Below are 18,786 nucleotides of genomic sequence, written 5' to 3' on the forward strand. Positions count from 1 at the left end.
GCCCACATTTTAGAATGGACTCATATCCTGCTCTCATGTTCACATACCATTTATGGGAAGCAGGGATTTGCAAGCTTCAGTTCATGTCCTTACCTTCTCCCAGAGCTTTACCCAGAGTCAATAGCTGCCTGTCAGTCATTACATCCTGCAACTTCTCTTTCAGCTCTTCACGGATTCCCAAATTATCGACTGTGAAAAGAAATAGGTGAAGAATTAAAAATAGTTAATGGAATCACACTTTCACAACACCAGAATAGGTCTGTGCTGGTGATTTCCTACATGAGCCACTTGCTCTAACTGTACTCTCCTGTTCCCTTTAATAATTCAGACACCAACATTCCTTTCAGAACTTCTGATATTGTTATTTCTGTATTATTGTGCTCTGCTTTCGGATTTAAAAATAAAATGTTGCGAGTAAGTCACTGCTACTCTGCTGATCCACTGGTAAATTCAGAGGCTGCAGGGGAATTACCTGCCTCAGGATCTGGTATATACGGAGTTAGATCACCTCCAACGGGCATGAATGGACGGACAGTATAATTAGAGCTTGGCTGCATGGTGAGAGACGGTGGGGTGGGGGGAAATCAATCAGGAAGAGTTAGAACATTCATGTGAGAGTGAACAAGTCGCCAACAGGGGGTGACAGCTGGAACCCCAAACACGCAGTCAAACAGTCACTGCTTCAGCTCACACTGTTAAAATGTAGACATTCAGTTGAGATACTAGAGGGTTGCTATATTAGCATCAGGGGAGAAGGGGTCAAGGAAAAAAATTAGAATATATATCCAGGTAATTTACTTTTCAGTTTGTTGTAAAATCAGAGTTCCTTCTTGTTGATGACTTTAATCCTGTAAATTATTAATTTGTACAAAGCTAGTGGCTATGGGTGGAGTTTTCTTAATGTCGGCTTTGTGGGGCTAATTATAACTTTAAGTTTAAGGATAAAAGTTGGAAGATAAGTAGAGAAATGTTGTTGGGAAAATTGATGGGATTGAAGGCTGATAAATCCCAGGGCCTGATAATGTACAAGTGGCTCCAGAGATGGTGGATGCATTGGTGGTCATCTTTCAAAATTCTTTTTAAAACAATATATATTTATTAAAGTTTTTTAACACAATTTTTCTCCCTTACAAACAATAACCCCCCGCCCTCATGACAATAAAAAAAACGAGAAATCGCGCAGAGCAAGATATATACATGGCAAAATGATATATTTATACAGCTTTGTACACTGGCCCTCACCCGTACGGGCCAGTTTCCCCACCCCTTCATGTTATCTCTTGCTCATCCACCCTCCCAGGCAGTCCCCCCTCTCAGGACATCTCACCCCCCCAAGGTTGCTGCTGCTGCTGACCGACCTTCCTCTAACGCTCCGCGAGATAGTCTAGGAACGGTTGCCACCGCCTGTAGAACCCCTGCGCAGACCCTCTCAAGGCGAACTTAATCCTCTCCAACTTTATGAACCCAGCCATATCATTTATCCAGGCCTCCAGGCTGGGGGGCTTCGCCTCCTTCCACATTAGCAAGATCCTTCGCCGGGCTACGAGGGACGCAAAGGCCAGAATGCCGGCCTCTTTCGCCTCCTGCACTCCCGGTTCATCCACTACTCCAAATATTGCTAGCCCCCAGCTTGGCTTGACCCGGACTTTCACCGCCTGAGATATTGGCTCCCGCCACTCCTCTCCAGAACCCCTCCAGTGCCGGGCATGACCAAAACATATGGACATGGTACGCCGGGCTCCCTGAGCACCTTCCACATCTGTCCTCTACCCCAAAGAACCTACTCAACCTCGCCCCCGTCAAGTGCGCTCTGTGGACCACCTTAAATTGTATCAGGCTGAGCCTGGCACACGAGGAGGAGGAATTAACCCTACCTAGGGCATCAGCCCACAGACCTTCCTCGATCTCCACCCCCAGCTCCGCCTCCCATTTACCCTTCAACTCTTCTACCAGCACTTCCCCCTCTTCTTTCAACTCCTGGTGTATTTCCGACACCTTGCCCTCCCCGATGCATACACCCGAGATCACCCTATCTTGAACTTCTTGTGCCGGGAGCAACGGGAATTCCCTCACCTGTCGCCTCACAAAAGCCCTCACCTGCATATATCTAAAGGCATTTCCCGGGGGTAACTCGAACTTCTCCTCCAGTGCCCCTAGGCTCGCAAATGTCCCGTCGATGAACAGGTCCCCCATTCTTCCAATCCCCGCCCGATGCCAGCTCTGGAGCCCCCCGTCCATCTTCCCCAGGACAAACCGGTGGTTACCCCTGATCGGGGACCACACCGATGCTCCCATTGCACCCCAGTGCCGTCTCCACTGGCCCCAGATCCTTAGCGTTGCCGCCACCACCGGGCTCGTGGTATACTTTGTCGGCGAGAGCGGCAGCGGTGCCGTCACCAACGCCCCCAGGCTTGTTCCTTTACAGGACGCCATCTCCATCCTCTTCCAAGCCGCCCCCTCTCCCTCCATAACGCACTTGCGGACCATCGCCACATTTGCTGCCCAGTAGTAGCTCCCCAGGTTTGGCAGCGCCAACCCTCCTCGGGTCCTACTGCGTTTAAGGAACCCTCTCCTTACTCTCGGGGTCTTATTCGCCCACACAAACCCCATAATACTCCTGCCTACTCTCTTAAAAAAGGCCTTAGTGATCACGATGGGAAGGCACTGAAACACAAACAGAAACCTCGGAAGGACCACCATTTTGACCGATTGCACTCTACCAGCCAGCGAGAGCGGTCACATGTCTCATCTTTTGAAATCCTCCTCCATTTGCTCCACCAACTTCGTCAGATTCAGTTTGTGTAGGGCCCCCCAACTCCTGGCTATCTGGGTCCCCAGATACCGAAAGCTCCCCTCCGCCCTCCTCAGCGGTAGGTCCCCCTATCCCTCTTTCTTGGTCCCCTGCCTGTAATACAAAGAGCTCACTCTTCCCTATATTAAGCTTATAGCCCGAAAGCTCCCCAAACTAGAGTCTGCATGACCTCCACCATCCCCTCCATTGGATCCGCCACGTACAGCAACAGGTCATCCGCATATAGCGACACCCGATACTCTTCTCCCCCTCGGACCACCCCCCTCCATTTATTAGACTCCCTCAATGACATGGCTCTTTCAAAATTCTATGGACTCTGGAACAGTTCCTACAGATTGGAGGGTAGCTAATGTAACCCCACTATTTAAAAAAGGGAGGCAGAGAGTAAACAGGGAATTATGGACCAGTGAGTCTGAAGTCAGTAGTGGGGAAAATCTGAGCATCCATTATCAAAGATTTATAGCATAGCACTTAGAAAACAGTGGCAGAATAGTACATAGTCAGCAAGGATCTATTAAGGGGAAATCATGCTTGACAAATCTACTGGGATTCTTCGAGGATGTAACTAGTAGAGCTGATGAGGAGGAGCGAGTGGACTTTCAGAAGGGTTTTGCCAAAGGCCTGCATAAAAGATTAGCGTGTAAAATTAAAGCACATGGGATTGGGGATATAAACAGTCTTTTTCCAACTGCAGGCAGTGACTAGTGGGATACCACAGGGATCGGTGCTGCGACCCAGCTATTCCCAATATATATCAATGATTTGGATGAGGGAATTAAATACTATCACCAAATTTGCAAATGACACAAAGTTGGGTGGGAGGGTGAGCTGTGAGGAGGATGCAGAGATCCTTCAGTGTGACTTGGACAAGTTGAGTGAGTGGGCAAATGAATGGCAGGTGCAGTATCATTTGGATAAATGCAAGGTTATTCACTTTGGTAGCAAAAACAGGAAGGCAGTCTATTATCTGAATGGCCATAAATTAGGAGGGGGGAATGTGCAACAAGACCTCGGCATCCTTGTCAGCATGCAAGTGTAGCAGGCAGTAAAGAAGTCAAATAATGTGCTGGCCTTCATTGCAAGAGGATTAGAGTACAGAGGGAGGAATGCCTTGCTGAAATTATACAGAGCTTTGGTGAGGCCACACCTGGAATAGCGTGTCCAGTTTTGGTCCCCTTATCTGAGGAAGGATATTCTTGCTCTAGAGGGAGTGAAGCGAAGGTTTATCAGACTGATTCCTGGGTTGGCAGGACTGACCTATTTGAGGAAAGATTGAGTGGGTTAGGATTGTATTCGCTGGAGTTCAGAAGAATGAGGGGGAATCTCATAGAAACCTATAAAATTCTAACAGGACTGGACAGGGTAGATGCAAGAAGGATGTTCCTGATGGTGGGGGTGTCCAGAACCAGGGGTTACAGCATGAGGATACAGGGTAGGCCATTTAGGATAGAGATAATTAGACATTTCTTTACCCAGAGAGTGGTGAGCCTGTGGAATTCATTACCACAGAAACAAGTTGAGGCCAAAACATTGTGTGGTTTGAAGAAGCAGTTAGATGTAGCACTTGGAGAAAAGGGGATCAAAAGGTTATGGGGGAAGGCGTATTCAGTTATTGAGTTGGATGATCAGCCATGATCAATATGAATGGAGGAGCAGGCTTGAAGGGCTGAATGGTCTTTTCCTGCTCCTATTTTCTATATTCACTATTCTGGCAGCAAATTGATGGGATGCAATCATCTGAATGCAAAATTCAGACCGTAGATAAGATGTAGAACAAGTGGTCAATCTGATCCTGGGTGAGCTAGGATAAAATACCCCGTTGTTGTTAAGAAAAGACATCCGCAGTCAGTAGCGCTGTGTAAACCTCCCTTGCAGGCATTTCCATACGGTTCACTGCAGCTCGCTTTCTGCCAATACTCCTGATTCTACCAATAACACTTGACTGTTACAGGATTTTTGTATCACAGGGTAGAAATTCTGATATCCAAGATCAAATATGAATGCTTAATATGTTCTACATTCCCATGTATTTTATTGTTAGATAGATTTCAACCGTCCTATATGCATTAACTCCCATGCAAAAGGTACAGAACCCCATGGTACAGAACATCTGTGTCTGATTATCATAGTTTCTGCAATTTCGCTCTTACTTTAAAATAGCAATAAATTGTAAAGATAGAGGGCTTACGTGTAACCTCGACTACTCTGCGCAAGTAGGTTTTCCTCGCTCTGTAGTGGACAATGGGTTCAGCGTCTCCTCCATCACTGAATGCATTCCTGCATTCAACAAAAATGAAGCAAAATGGTTAATGTGCAAAAATAACACATCTATATCACAGTATCATAGAATTTACAGTGCAGAAGGAAGCCATTCGGCCCATCGGGTCTGCACCGGCCCTTCGAACGAAGCCCACACCCTAGCCCCGTAACCCCACTTAACCTTTATTTTTGGACACTAAGGGCAATTTAGCATGGCTAATCCACCTAACCTGCACTTTTTTGGACTGTGGGAGGAAACCGGAGCACCCGAAGGAAACCCACGCAGACACGGGGAGAAAGTGCAAACTCCGCACAGACAGTGACCCAAGCCGGGAATCGAACCTGGGATCCTGGAGCTGTGAAGCAACAGTGCGAACACTGTGCTATCGTGCCCCCCATATATGCATTTGACAACTCTACTCTTGTCACACTAAAGATTCCTGAAACTTGCTTTTTTTTTTTAAACAAACAACATCTAAAATCTTTCTGAAAGGAAATTGGTTATTTTGCAATCATTTTGCAAGTTTCTCAAAGTTATTTACAATTGATAGGGCGAGGGAACTGCTGCAGGCTTCAAACAGCCCGTGGATGACACATAATTTCCAGTCCATTCAAGTGCGGAAGGCATCAGTATTCCTACTCAAGGACAAGACCGAAACTGGAAACTAAAGTGATGTTGGGGGAACAATGAGTACAACATAAGCCTATGCTCCATTATTCCACAGTGCTATTCATTGTTGTGTTATCTATTTCTGCTACAATACAATAAAGTATACCTTGAATTGGTGCAATAATGCAAGTGCAGCGTCAGCAAGGTAGCACGTCAGCATCCGATTTTATATCTGAATTTTATTTTCTTTGACAATGAAACGTGAAAGAATGCAAAAGCAATACAAAAAAAGTTTCACAAAAATGTTACTCGCTTCTATGACCTGCTCAAGTTCTCCTAGCTGCAAACATTTCTGCCAGTATCAGCTGTTGCAGGCAATGGGGACACCTCTTTTATCTCAGTATCTTGCTATAGGAACACAGGACTGAGGAGCAGGAGTAGGCCATGTGTACTTCAAGCCGGTTCCGTTATCCAATAAGCTGATCTGTTTGTAATCTCAATTCCACTTTGCCATCTGTCCCCTTACCCCCGACTCTCTTGACTATCAAAAATCTGTGTAACTTTGCCTTGAATAAATTCAATGGACCCAGCTTCCACTTCTCTCTGGCAAAAAGAGAATTCCACATACTAACAATCTCAGAGAAGAAAATTATTCTCATCTCAGTTAAAAAGGAGACTTTTTATTCCTAAACTAGAGCTAGTCTCCCCTATGAGCGGAAACATCCCCGTGATATCTACACTGTCAAGTCCGCTCAGTATTGCCTATGCTTCAATAAGATTACCGCTCAATCTTTTAAACTCCAATGGGAATAGGCTGAACCTGTTGCTACCTGTTTTCGTAGGATAAGCCCTTTATCCCATCAATGAGTCAAGTGAACCTTCTCTGTACTATTTCTAACACAATTATTTCAAATAAGGATACTAAAACACGACTTTGTATTCTACAGTGGTCTTTATATTCCATTCCTCTTGCAATAAACACCAATATTCCATTTACCTTCCTAATGATTTGCTGTACCTGCATATTGACATTTTGTGATTCATGTACCAGGACACCCAGATCCCTCTGTAGTACAGGGTTCGGCAATCTCACTCTATTCAAGTAGTATGCTGCTTTTGTATTCTTCCAGCCAAAATGGAAAGTTCCCACCTTATAATCCATCTGACAATTTTTCCCAGTCACTTAACCGGTCTACAATACTTTGCAATCTCTGAACCTCCCCTTGACAACTTACCTTCTTACCTACCTTAGAGACATCAGCAAATTTAGCTACCATACATTCAGTCCCTTCATCCAAATCATTGTTCCAATTGTCAATTATGGCAGCATAAATCAACCTAGCAAGCCATATAAATATGTGACTCAAAAGGCCATTGTGCCTGCAATGGATCTCTCCAAGAATTAATTAATTAATCCCACTAATTTCTCCCCTTCAAATACATATCCTTAAAAAAAATTTTTTTTTAAAGAATACCCAATTCTTTTCCAGGCACATCTTTGGGTTGTGGGCGTGAGACCCATGCAGACACGGGGAGAATGTGCAAACTCCACAGTGACGTGACCTGGGGCCAGGATTGAACCTGGGTCCTCAGTGCCGTGACACAGCAGTGCAAACCACTGTGTCACCGTGCTGTCCTCGAATACTTATCTAATTTTCATTTGAAAGTAATGAAAAGTAATTTGTAAAGATGAGCTAGACAACAGGTAGAGTATTACCCCACCAAGGCTATTTGAAATCATACAAAAGACCAACATGTACTCTTCACTGTTTATGGTTGCTTGGTACTCAAAAGAATAGCAGCACTCCGAGAATCCATCCATTGAAGGGCAGCACGGTGGCACACTGGTTAGCATTCCTGCCTAAGGCGCTGAGGACCCAGGTTTGAATCCCGGCCCTGGGTCACTATCCGTGTGGTTTGCACGTTCTCCCAGTGTCTGCTTGGGTTTCATCACCACAACCCAAAGATGTGCAGGGTAGGTGGATTGGCCACGCTAAATTGCCCCTTAATTGGAAAAAATAATTGGGCACTCTAAATTTAAAAAAAAAGAAAGAATCCAGCCATTGTTAAATCAACATGTGTTCAAATGCACTTGAACCAAATAGATATTTCTAGGTATCGTCAGCTACACTTGATTATTTCAAAAAGAAAGCTTTGCTTTCATGTCCATTTCGAAAGTTCACCAGTGATAGCTAGATCTTCCCATTGATTGCAAACAACCAGAAAAATGCAGCCTAATGCCAAAGTAAACTGATCCTGCTGGCTGGTTTCCTAAAGGCAATTATTGCATTTCACACAATGGAAAACATTCATGATTCAAAAGCCCATCCTATCTGAAATTGGTGCAATGAATAATTCCTAAACGTTACAAAAGTAACGTAGCATGTTAATGACAAGAGCTGCACTGGATCAGTTCTAAGCTCTGCAGTCCTGCCACATCCAGCCGAGAATGGAGGTGTACAATTAAACAACTCACTGCAGGAGGAGGCTCCACAAATACCCAATTCTCAATGATGGAAGAGCCCAGCACATTTGTGCGCAAAACAAAGGCTCAGGCATTCGCAACCATCTTCAGCCAGAAGTGCCGAGTGGATGATCCATCTCGGTCACCAGCATCACAGATAGATATCAGTCTTCAGCCAATTCAATTCACTCTATGTCATGTCAAGAAATAGCTGAAAGCATGGTATACAGCAAAGGTTATGGACCCTGACAATATTCCGGCAATAGTCCTGAAGACTTGTGTTCCAGAACCTGTCGCGCCCCGAGCAAAGCAGGTAGCTACAATGTTGTCATCTACTCAGGACAAATTCAATCCGGCCAATTACTCCCCCATCAGCCTACTCTCGATCATCAGCAAAATGGTGGAAGGGGTCATCAACAGTGCTATCAAAGGGCACTTATTCAGTGTTACAATCCCAGTTGATGTTACATCTCAGAATGGAACCCTGGCTCAAAAGACCACAACTTTAATTTTATTTTTAAAACGTAGAGGAAGAGAGTCACAGGACCGCTAATTAGTTTTCACAAGAAAAAAAAGCATTTATCAAACATGAAAACATTGCGACTGCGGCGCTGAGGACCCGGGTTCGAATCCCGGCCCTGGGTCACTGTCCCTGTGGAGTTTGCACATTCTCCGCATGTCTGCGTGGGTTTCACCCCCACAACCCGCGCTGTATCGTTCTATGTTCTATGTGCAGATTAGGTGGATTGGCCACGCTAAATTGGAAAAAAAATAATTGGGTACTCTAAATTTATTTTAAAAAAAACACGAAAACATCAGATTATGATTCAATGTGCCTTTACCCTTCCCCCAAATTTAGCAATTACACACGAGTTTTAGGATAAACATGGATTACAAAGTACATCTTAATCTACAATGGTCCCATTAACCCAAGCTCCCTTTTAAACACACAAGATGACTATGGGAAAATACACTTTCAATTCTGAACCCGTCGTGAATGTTTGTGGAAGACTCCTGTGGAAGATGATTGTTACGTAAGAGTTTCCGCACACCACTACAAAAACACGCTTTGACATCTTCTCTCATAATAATACTTTCCCTTAGTGGATTGCATTCCATACTCCAGATCAGGTTTTCCAAATGACACTTAAACAAAGCTTCCACTCTTTTTAATAGTGAATCCAATCCAGGGTTTTGCGCCAGCCCCTTTATGGTTTCTATGTCTTGAATGCTGTGTAAATTGCTCACAATTTCTTTAACCCTCGATTCCCAGACAATTCAAATGGCATCAGATGTTTCATCAGACCTCTGAAGTCTACCATCCCACTTTAAATCTGGTCTCTATTCATTTAACTCCATACTTCTTGAACACTGTTTTCTAGATTCATCAACTAGCTGGACTGTAGACTTCTGGCACCTGTTTTCTTAACCATTATTTATTTATTTTTTAAATTTAAAGTACTCAATTCATTATTTTTTCCATTTAAGGGGCAATTTAGCGTGGTTAATTCCCCTAACCTGCACATCTTTGCGTTGTGGGTGTGAGACCCATGCAAACATGGGGAGAATGTGCAAACTCCACGCGGACAGTGACCCAGAGCTGGAATCAAACCCAGTCCTCAGTGTCGGGAGGCAGCAGTGCTAACCACTGCACCACAGTGCTGCCCAACATCGTTCCATGGTATGGTTTTTCTTCTCGTAAAACTGAGAGAGATGTTCCCTCGCTAGCCTCCTAAACCAACTGCTTCTAGCAGAGCAGTGAGAGCTGCATTCTCTCTCACTACCGTTAAATTTTAGTTTAGTTAATTTAATTGTAGTGAAAAGGTTCTCTACAAGGCGGCAGTTGCTAAACAACCAATGATGGTTTATTTATTCTTCACGCCATAGCCCCTTGCTAAGCACAATACAAACACAGTTGAAACTTAATGTAATAAGTCCACAGAGGCAGAAGTCCCGTCACCAGAATTCCTTTTATTTACAAACCCAGCAGCTGAACAACCATGACCATTCAGTCTGCTGTCTACACCGGGAGTGCAGAGGATCTGACACTCCCTGTCATAAACACAGAAAGGGGTTCCCTGTTGGGCCCCCAAAGTCCGAGGAGCCCCCATGGTCCTTGTGACTCATGGGTCTCCTGCTTTGTTTTTGCACCGGGTCCGGCTCCTCCACTTTGGCCTTCGACGTAGGGGGGTATAACGGTTAGGCCCCGTCTTTTCCGATGTGCGCGCCTGAGTTTCCTCCGGCGGCAGGGGTACAGCTGCGGCAGCATCCATGGTGTCCATATCCGGGTCCGATGTCCTCGGGGAGGACTCTCCACAGACCTTGGTATGCTGGTCTGAGTCAGCTCCGGAGGAGGAAATGAATCTGAGGCCCGCACCTGGTCCAGGTGTTTCTTTAGTATATGTTTTCTCACACGTAACTCATACGACACAGGTCCTGTCCTGGCCTTGACTGTTCCTGCTACCCATGTGGGGCCATTCGCATAATTTCTGACCCATACATTTTCACCCGTGTTGAACTGCCTTTCTCGGCGAGTGTTGTCGTGGCCCCTGCCTTGGGCCTCTTGGTGTCGCTCTATTCTGCCACCTAAATTCGGGAATAGTAGACTCAGCTGGGTTCGGAGTCGTCTGCCCATGAGTAGCTCCACCGGTGCTATTCCCGCTGTGGTGTGTGGGGTTGTTCTGTAGTCAAATAGCCAGCGCAACAGTTTGGTGTCCAATGATGCTGCTGACTGTTTCTTCAACCCGAAGGTCTGGACGGCTCTCTCCGCCAAACCATCCGATGCCGGGTGGTATGGTGCCGTCCTTATGTGCCAAATGCCATTCGACTTCATAAATTTTGTGAAGTCCTGGCTGGTGAAAACCGATCCAATACTCGAAACTAACACCTCTGAGATACCATGAGTTGCGAACGAGATGCGGAGTTTTTCCAATGGTAGTTATTGAATTTGCAGAGTTCATTTTGTAGACGGTCAGCCATTTGGAATGGGCGTCTATTATTATAAAAAACATTGAACCCATAAACGGGCCTGCAAAAGCGACATGAAGTCGCAACCACGGTCTACCTGGCCATTCCCATGCGGGCAGCAAGGCTGCCGGTGGCACCTTCTGTCCTTGTTGCCATTCTTGACACCGACCTACCAATGCCGCTATGTCTGTGTCCAGGCCCGGCCACCAGACATAGCTTCTGGCCAGCATCTTCATTTTTGAGACTCCAGGGTGCCCATGATGTAGTTCAGCCAGTATGGCACGACAGCCTTGACTTGGAATATTACTCGAGCCCCCCCAAAGCAGGATCCAGTCTTTCACGGTGATCTGCTCTCTTCTGCTCCAGTAAGGGTGGAATTCCGCCTGGACCGGCCTTTCCATCTCCCCAGTTAGCACCATGTGTTTTATTTTTGATAAAACCGGGAACCTTTATGTCCATAAACAAATGTTTTGTGCGGCCAATGGAAGGGTGCCTAGGAAATGTAACATCATTACCGTTTCCTCTATTTTGGGTACTAATGGCGGGGCGTCCGGTAATGGCAACCTACTTAGTGCATTGCCGTTTGCCACCCGAGTTCCTGGCCGATGCTCCAGTTGATACTGGTACACCGCCAGTAGTAAGGCCCAGCGTTGGATCCGGGCCGATGTTATTGGGGGTATTTGTCTTCTTTCAACAAGCCCAGCAATGGTTTGTGGTCTGTAATTATAGTGAATTTTCACCCGTACAAGTACTGGTGAAATTTCTTCACCATGAAGATCACAGCCAGTCCTTCCTTTTCGATTTGGGCGTACTTTCGTTCTGCTGCTGCCAGCGTCCTGGAAGCAAACGCTACAGGTCGTTCCTGTCCGTTTTGCCCTCTGTGTGCCAAAACTGCACCAACGCCATATGGAGACGCATCGCATGTGAGCACCAACTCTTTCCTGGGGTCGTTGTGTGCCAAGACGTTCTGAGGAAAGCTGTTGTTTTACCTTCTTGAAAGCCCTGTCTTGGCGGGCGGACCACTCCCAGGCCTGCCCCTTTTTAGTAACTGGTATAGGGGGTCCAAGATGGAAGCTCTGTTCTGTATGAACTTTCCATAATATGTCACCAGTCCTAAAAAAGACCGTAACTCCTGGATTGTGGTGGGGGCTGGGGCATCTTTAATCGCCCTCACCCGATCTTCCAAAGGGTGTAGCCCTGATTTGTCAACCTTGTACCCCAGATAAGTTACTTGAGGTGCTAGAAAACACATTTCTCCCTCTTTAGGCGCATGCCTGCTGCTGAAAACCTCCTAAGGACTTCCTCCAGGTTCTGCCTTTGTTTTTCCTGTAATGAGGATGTAGTCCAGGTAAATGGCGACTTGTGGTAGTCCTTGCAATATATTCTCCATTGTTCTCTGGAATATTGCTCAAGCTGATGAGGGTAATCTTGAACACTGAAAAAGGCCCTTCAGGGTGTTTATCGTTGAGAATTTTTGGGACTCTTCTCCAGCTTCAGCTGTAGATATGCGTGGCTCATATCCAGCTTTGAGAATAGGAGTCCTCCAGCCAGCTTTGCAGACAAATCCTCAATCTGGGGAATTGGGTATTTGTCCAGTTGTGAGTGGCGATTAATCGTTTGTTTGAAATCTCCACAAAGGCGGACCGAGCCGTCGGGCTTAGGGATAGGCACCACGGGTGCCGCCCACTCTGCAAACTGGACCGGTTTTAATATTCCCTCACGCTCTAATCGTTTTATTTCCATATCGACTTTCTGCCTTAATGCGAAGGGTACTGGTCAGGCCTTGTAGAATGTTGGGACTGCCTCTGCATCTACATGCAATGTCGCCTTTGCTCCCTTTATTGTTCCGAGCCCTTCTCGGAAAACCTCTGGGTGTGTCCTCAGTTTTGTCGAGGTCCTGGTTAGGAATAAGGGTTGGAGTCCAGTGCGAATTTTATTGAATACCGTTTCCCCTATCACTGATACGGCTGCTCCAGTGTTGACTTCCATCAGTGTGGGACGTCCATTCAACCTTATGGATAATTTAATGGGTTTTGATTTCACCATCATTACACAATTTAGTTGTTCCTCGTCGGAGGTAGGTGGGGCTTCTAGGGTGTGCATTCTCCTGTACTCCGGTCTACGGGACCTTCTCCAAGGTGGTTTTGAGCTTCTATTTCTCCTTTCTGGCTCGGATCTCTGGCAACAACTACAATATTTTGTCGGGCGACAGGCTGCAGGGGCTGCCGTCTGTCTGGACCTAATTGTCCCTTGCTTCGGAGGGCTTCTGCGAGTGGCCCTGGTTAACTTAGTATCCGAGTCGTTCCTGAGGTTGGCTATGCAGTTGCCTATCCCCCAGCGGTAGTCCCTTAACTCAGTTTCACTGGTATGGGCGTGTACCTCCATCAGAGTACCCTGTAACTCATGCGCTCCGCTTGCCGCTTTTTCTAAGGACAAAGCCAGCTGCATTGCTAGTTTGCAATCCAGCTCGGCCTCTGCTAACAGGCGTTTCAGTTTTGCTAAATTATTTATTCCACCTACCAAACGGTCTCGGAGCATCTCATTTAGCATCAGGTAAAATTCGCAAGCCTCTGCTAATCGCCGTAATCTTGTTAAAAAGTTTGTATCTGACTCCCCAGTGTCTCGGAATGCTGAGTGAAACCGGTACCTTCGCAGGATCAGAGGTGGCTTTGTGTCATAGTACTCTTTTACTAAGTCCGTCAATTCCTGGAAAGTTTTCGTGTCCGGTGCCTCCGAAAAGTGAGACTGTGCATAATAGCAAAGGCTGCTGGCCCACACGGGGGTCAGCAGATTGACCCATTGTTTTTCAACCGGAATTATATCGTTTGCTCTAAAGAAGTACTACATCCGCTCTACATATTGGGTCCAGTTTTCCACTGGAGGGTCAAAAGAGTCCAACTTTCCGAATAAAGGCATTTTGCCTGTCAGTGGCTTACCCTCAATATGCGGCAGCTGCTGATGAGCAGGTTTCTTCGGGTCGTTCCGTTTTCCTCGTTGCCACTGTAATAAGTCCACGGAGGCAGAAGTCCCGTCACCAGAATTCCTTTTGTTTACAAACCCAACAGCTGAACAACCATAACCATTCAGTCTGCTGTCTACACCGGGAGTGCAGAGGATCTGACACGCCCTGTTATATACACAGAAAGGGGTTCCCTGATTGGGCCACTAATCAGGGAACTCGTATTCTAATTGGACAATCTCAAAGGCCTGGCCTAAGTCATTACACTTAACCAAACCCACACATACAAATACTGTTCCCGAACTGTGATTACCCTTCCAGGCACAGAAATAGTAAATTAAGCGGACTTAATACTATACCTTATTTCTAATGATTACCAATATAAAGATAAATCCCATAAAACTACCTTTTTTTCCTAACACTCAGCAATAACCTGCTCAGACGCTCAGTTTGTTGTTCTGCCAGGGGCATTCAGCTCCTGACCTCATTACAGCCTTGGTTCAACCATGGACAATAGAGCTAAATGCCAGAGGTGAGGTGAGTGTGACTGCCCTCGATACCAAGGCAGCATTTGACTGAGTGTGGTATCAAGGAACCCAAGCAAAACTGGAGTCAATGGGAAACCGGGGCAAACTCTCCGCTGGTTGGAGTCATACCTGGCACGAAGGAAGTTGGTTGTGGCGTTTGGAAGTCAATCTTCTCAGCTCAAGGTATCACTGTAGGAATTCCTCAGTATAGTGTTCTAGGCCTAACCATCTTCAGCTGCTTCATCAATGACCTTCCTTCTACCTTAAGGTCAGAAGTGGGGATGTTCACTGATGACTGCACAATGTTCAGCATAATTCGAGACTCCCCAGATAATGAAGCAGTCGATGTCCAAATGCAGCAAGACCTGGACAATATCCAGTCTAGGGCTGACAAGTGGCAAGTAACATTTGTGCCACACAAGTGCCAGGCTATGACCATCTCAAACAAAAGAGGATCCAACATCGTCCTTGACATTCAATGGCACTGCCGTCACTGAATCCCCCACTATCAACATCCTGCGGGTTACCATTGACCAGAAACTGAACTGGACTAGCCATATAACTACTGTGTCTACCAGAGAAGTCAAAGGCTAGGAATCCTTCGGGGAGTGCCTCACTCTTGACAAGCCCCCGCTGTCAAAGCCTGTCCATCATCAACAAGGCATAAATCAGGAGTGTAATGAAATACTCTCCACTTGCCTGGATGAGTGCAGCACCAACAACACTCTTAAGTTCAACACCATCCAGGACAAAGAAGCTCCTACTTGATTAATACCCCTTCCACAAACGTTCAATCACATCACCACCGATGAACAGTGGCAGCCCATGTGCACCATATAGAAGATGCACTGCAGTAACAGTTCCTCAGGCAGCACCTTCCAAACCCACTACTATCTAGAAGGACACGAGATTTAGTTTTAAATTTATTGTCACGTGTACCGAGGTAGTGAAAAGTATTGTTCTGCGTACAGTCCAGGCAGGTCGTTCCGTAAGTGAAAACATAGGACATACGATAGATACACAAGAACAGCAGATACCTGAGGTTCTTCTCAAAATCACTCGAAACTTGGAAATATATCACCGTTCCTTCACTGCTGATGTGTCAAAATCTTGGAGCTCTCCCCATTATAGTACTAAGTGTACCTATACCTCAGGGATTACAGCAGTTCAAGAAGGCAGCTCACAACCACCATTTCAAGGGCAACTAAGAATGGGCAATAAATGCTGTCCCAACCAGCGACGCCCACATCCCAGAAATGAATAAAATAAAATGCTGGGATATTTTTTGAGGGAATTTCCCAGATTTGCAGAAACCCCAAATGGGTGCCTAAACAAGGATTCCCATTGATCGTCTGCCTAAGTTACAGCAACCGATTGGAGGAGCTGGTGTCCAGTGACACTTAAACCCGAAACACTTCTTCAATGTTTCCCTCCCTACCCCCTCCTCTAACCAAAAAAAAAAACAACCGCTGTAAAGATCAAGAGGAAGGTTCGAGGGTAGGTAGAAGTAGAAAGAAGTTGAACCGTGACGTCACAGCCTGCAGGTAAGGGATTGGCTGGTGACTGGTAAGTAGTTTTTCTTTTATTTTCCCTCAGGTGTTTTCGTGCGGGGCGCAGAAGTTGCTGAGTGAGTGCTTTCTGAGAAGGGGAGTGAATAACAGGTAAGCTTTCTTTTTCTTTTTTTATCTAGAGGGGATGGCAGGGAAGGTAGAGCAATGTTCCACCTGCAGAATGTTTGAGGTGAGGGACGCGATCAGTGTCCCTGCTGATTTCATCTGTGGGAAGTGCACCCATCTCCAGCTCCTCAGAAACCGCGTTAGGGAGCTGGGTGAACTTCGGATCATTCGGGAGGGAGAGGTGGTCATAGATAGAAGCTTCAGGGATGTAGTTACTCCGAAGAAAAAAGATAGATGGGTGACGTTGAGAGCGGCTGGGAGGAAGCAGTCAGTACAGGGATCCCCTGTGGTCGTTCCCCTTAGTAACAAGTATACCGCTTTGGATACTGTTGAGGAGGGGGGGGACTTACCAGGGGTAAGCCATGGGGTACAGGTCTGTGGCACAGAGTCCGTCCCTGTTGCTCAGAAGGGAAGAGAAGTAGAGCGTTAGTCATTGGAGACTCCATAGTTAGGGGATAGATAGGAGATTCTGTGGGAACGAGAGAGACTCGCGGTTGGTGTGTTGCCTCCCAGGTGCCAGGGTGCGTATTGTCTCGGATCGTGTTTTCGGGATCCTTAAGGGGGAGGGGGAGCAACCCCAAGTCGTGGTCCACATTGGTACCAATGACATAGGTAGGAAAAGGGATAGGGATGTAAGGCATGAATTCAGGGAGCTAGGGTGGAAACTTAGGTCTAGGACAAACACAGTTATTATCTCTGGGTTGTTACCCGTGCCAAGTGATAGCGCGATGAGGAATAGGGAGAGAGAGGAGTTGAACACGTGGCTCCAGGGATGGTGCAGGAGGGATGGTTTCAGATTTCTGGATAATTGGGGCTCATTCTGGGATCGGTGGGACCTCTACATACCGGATGGTCTACACCTGGACCAGAGGGGTACCAATATCCTGGGGGGGAAATTTGTAATGCTCTTCAGGAGGGTTTAAACTAGTTCAGCAGGGGCTTGGGAACCTGAATTGTAGCTCCAGGATACAGGAGGTTGAGAGTAGTGAGGTCATGAATAAGGTTTCAAAGTTGCAGAAGTGTACCGGCAGGCAGGAAGGTTGGTACCTGGGACTTTGATGTTGTGGCCATTTCGGAGACATGGATAGAGCAGGGACAGGAATGGTTGTTGCAGGTGCCGGGGTTTAGGTATTTCAGTAAGCTCAGGGAAGGTGGTAAAAGAGGGGGAGGGGTGGCATTGTTAGTCAAGCACAGTATTACTGTGGCAGAAAGGACGTTTGATGTGGACTCGTCTACTGAGGTAGTATAGGCTGAGGTTCGAAACAGGAAAGGAGAGGTCACCCTGTTAGGGGTTTTCTATAGGCCTCCGAAAAGTTCCAGATATGTAGAGGAAAGGATTGCAAACATGATTCTGGATAGGAGCGAAAGCAACAGGGTAGTTGTTATGGGGGACTTTAACTTTCCAAATATTGACTGGAAACGCTATAGTTCGAGTACTTTAGATGGGTCCGTTTTTGTCCAATGTGTGCAGGAGGGTTTCCTGACACAGTACGTAGATAGGCCAACGAGAGGCGAGGCCATATTGGATTTGGTACTGGGTAATGAACCAGGACAGGTGTTAGATTTGGAGGTAGGTGAGCACTTTGGTGATAGTGACCACAATTCGATTACGTTTACTTTAGTGATGGAAAGGGATAGGTATATACCGCAGGGCAAGAGTTATATCTGGGGGAAAGGCAATTATGATGCGATGAGGCAAGTCCTAGGATGCATCAGGTGGAGAGGAAAACTGCAGGGGATGGGCACACTGGAAACGTGGAGCTTGTTCAAGGAATAGCTACTGCTTGTCCTTGATAAGTATGTACCTGTCAGGCAGGGAGGAAGTGGTCGAGCAAGGGAACCGTGGTTTACTAAAGCAGTCGAAACACTTGTCAAGAGGAAGAAGGAGGCTCATGTAAAGATGAGACATGAAGGTTCAGTTAGGGTGCTCGAGAGTTACAAGTTAGCTAGGAAGGACCTAAAGAGAGGGCTAAGAAGAGCCAGGAGGGGACATGAGAAGTCTTTGGCAGGTAGGATCAAGGATAACCCTAAAGCTTTCTATAGATATGTCAGGAATAAAAGAATGACTAGGGTAAGAGTAGGGCCAGTTAGTCAAGGACAGTAGTGGGAAGTTGTGCTTGGAGTCCGAGGAGATAGGAGAGGTGCTAAATGAATATTTTCTGTCAGTATTCACACAGGAAAAAGACAATGTTGTCGAGGAGAATACTGAGATTCAGGCTACTAGACTAGAAGGGCTTGAGGTTCATAAGGAGGAGGTGTTAGCAATTCTGGAAAGTGTGAAAATAGATAAGTCCCCTGGGCCGGATGGGATTTATCCTCGGATTCTCTGAAAAATGAAATGAAAATCGCTTATTGTCACGAGTCGGCTTCAATGAAGTTACTGTGAAAAGCCCCTAGTCGCCACATTCCGGCACCTGTTCGGGGAGGCTGGTACGGGAATCGAACCGTGCTGCTGGCCTGCCTTGGTCTGCTTTAAAAGCCAGCGATTTAGCCCAGTGTGCTAAACCAGCCC

The 18,786-nt window shown here is 46.4% G+C and overlaps 1 protein-coding gene across 2 annotated transcripts in view; it reads right to left on the reverse strand.

The window, feature by feature from the left end:
* The window catches only part of mertka (c-mer proto-oncogene tyrosine kinase a), a 245,025-nt gene that overhangs the window by 58,038 nt on the left and 168,201 nt on the right, over nucleotides 1-18,786 (reverse strand). For both annotated transcript variants that reach the window (XM_072500095.1, XM_072500094.1), the window contains exons 11-12: nucleotides 5,001-5,089; nucleotides 94-189 (exon numbers count right to left, since the gene is read on the reverse strand). In XM_072500095.1, the coding sequence (XP_072356196.1) occupies nucleotides 94-189; nucleotides 5,001-5,089 (185 nt within the window). The remainder of the gene's footprint in view (nucleotides 1-93; nucleotides 190-5,000; nucleotides 5,090-18,786) is intronic.

Source organism: Scyliorhinus torazame, chromosome 4 (genome assembly GCF_047496885.1).
Source record: "Scyliorhinus torazame isolate Kashiwa2021f chromosome 4, sScyTor2.1, whole genome shotgun sequence".
Classification (NCBI taxonomy): Eukaryota; Metazoa; Chordata; class Chondrichthyes; order Carcharhiniformes; family Scyliorhinidae; genus Scyliorhinus; species Scyliorhinus torazame.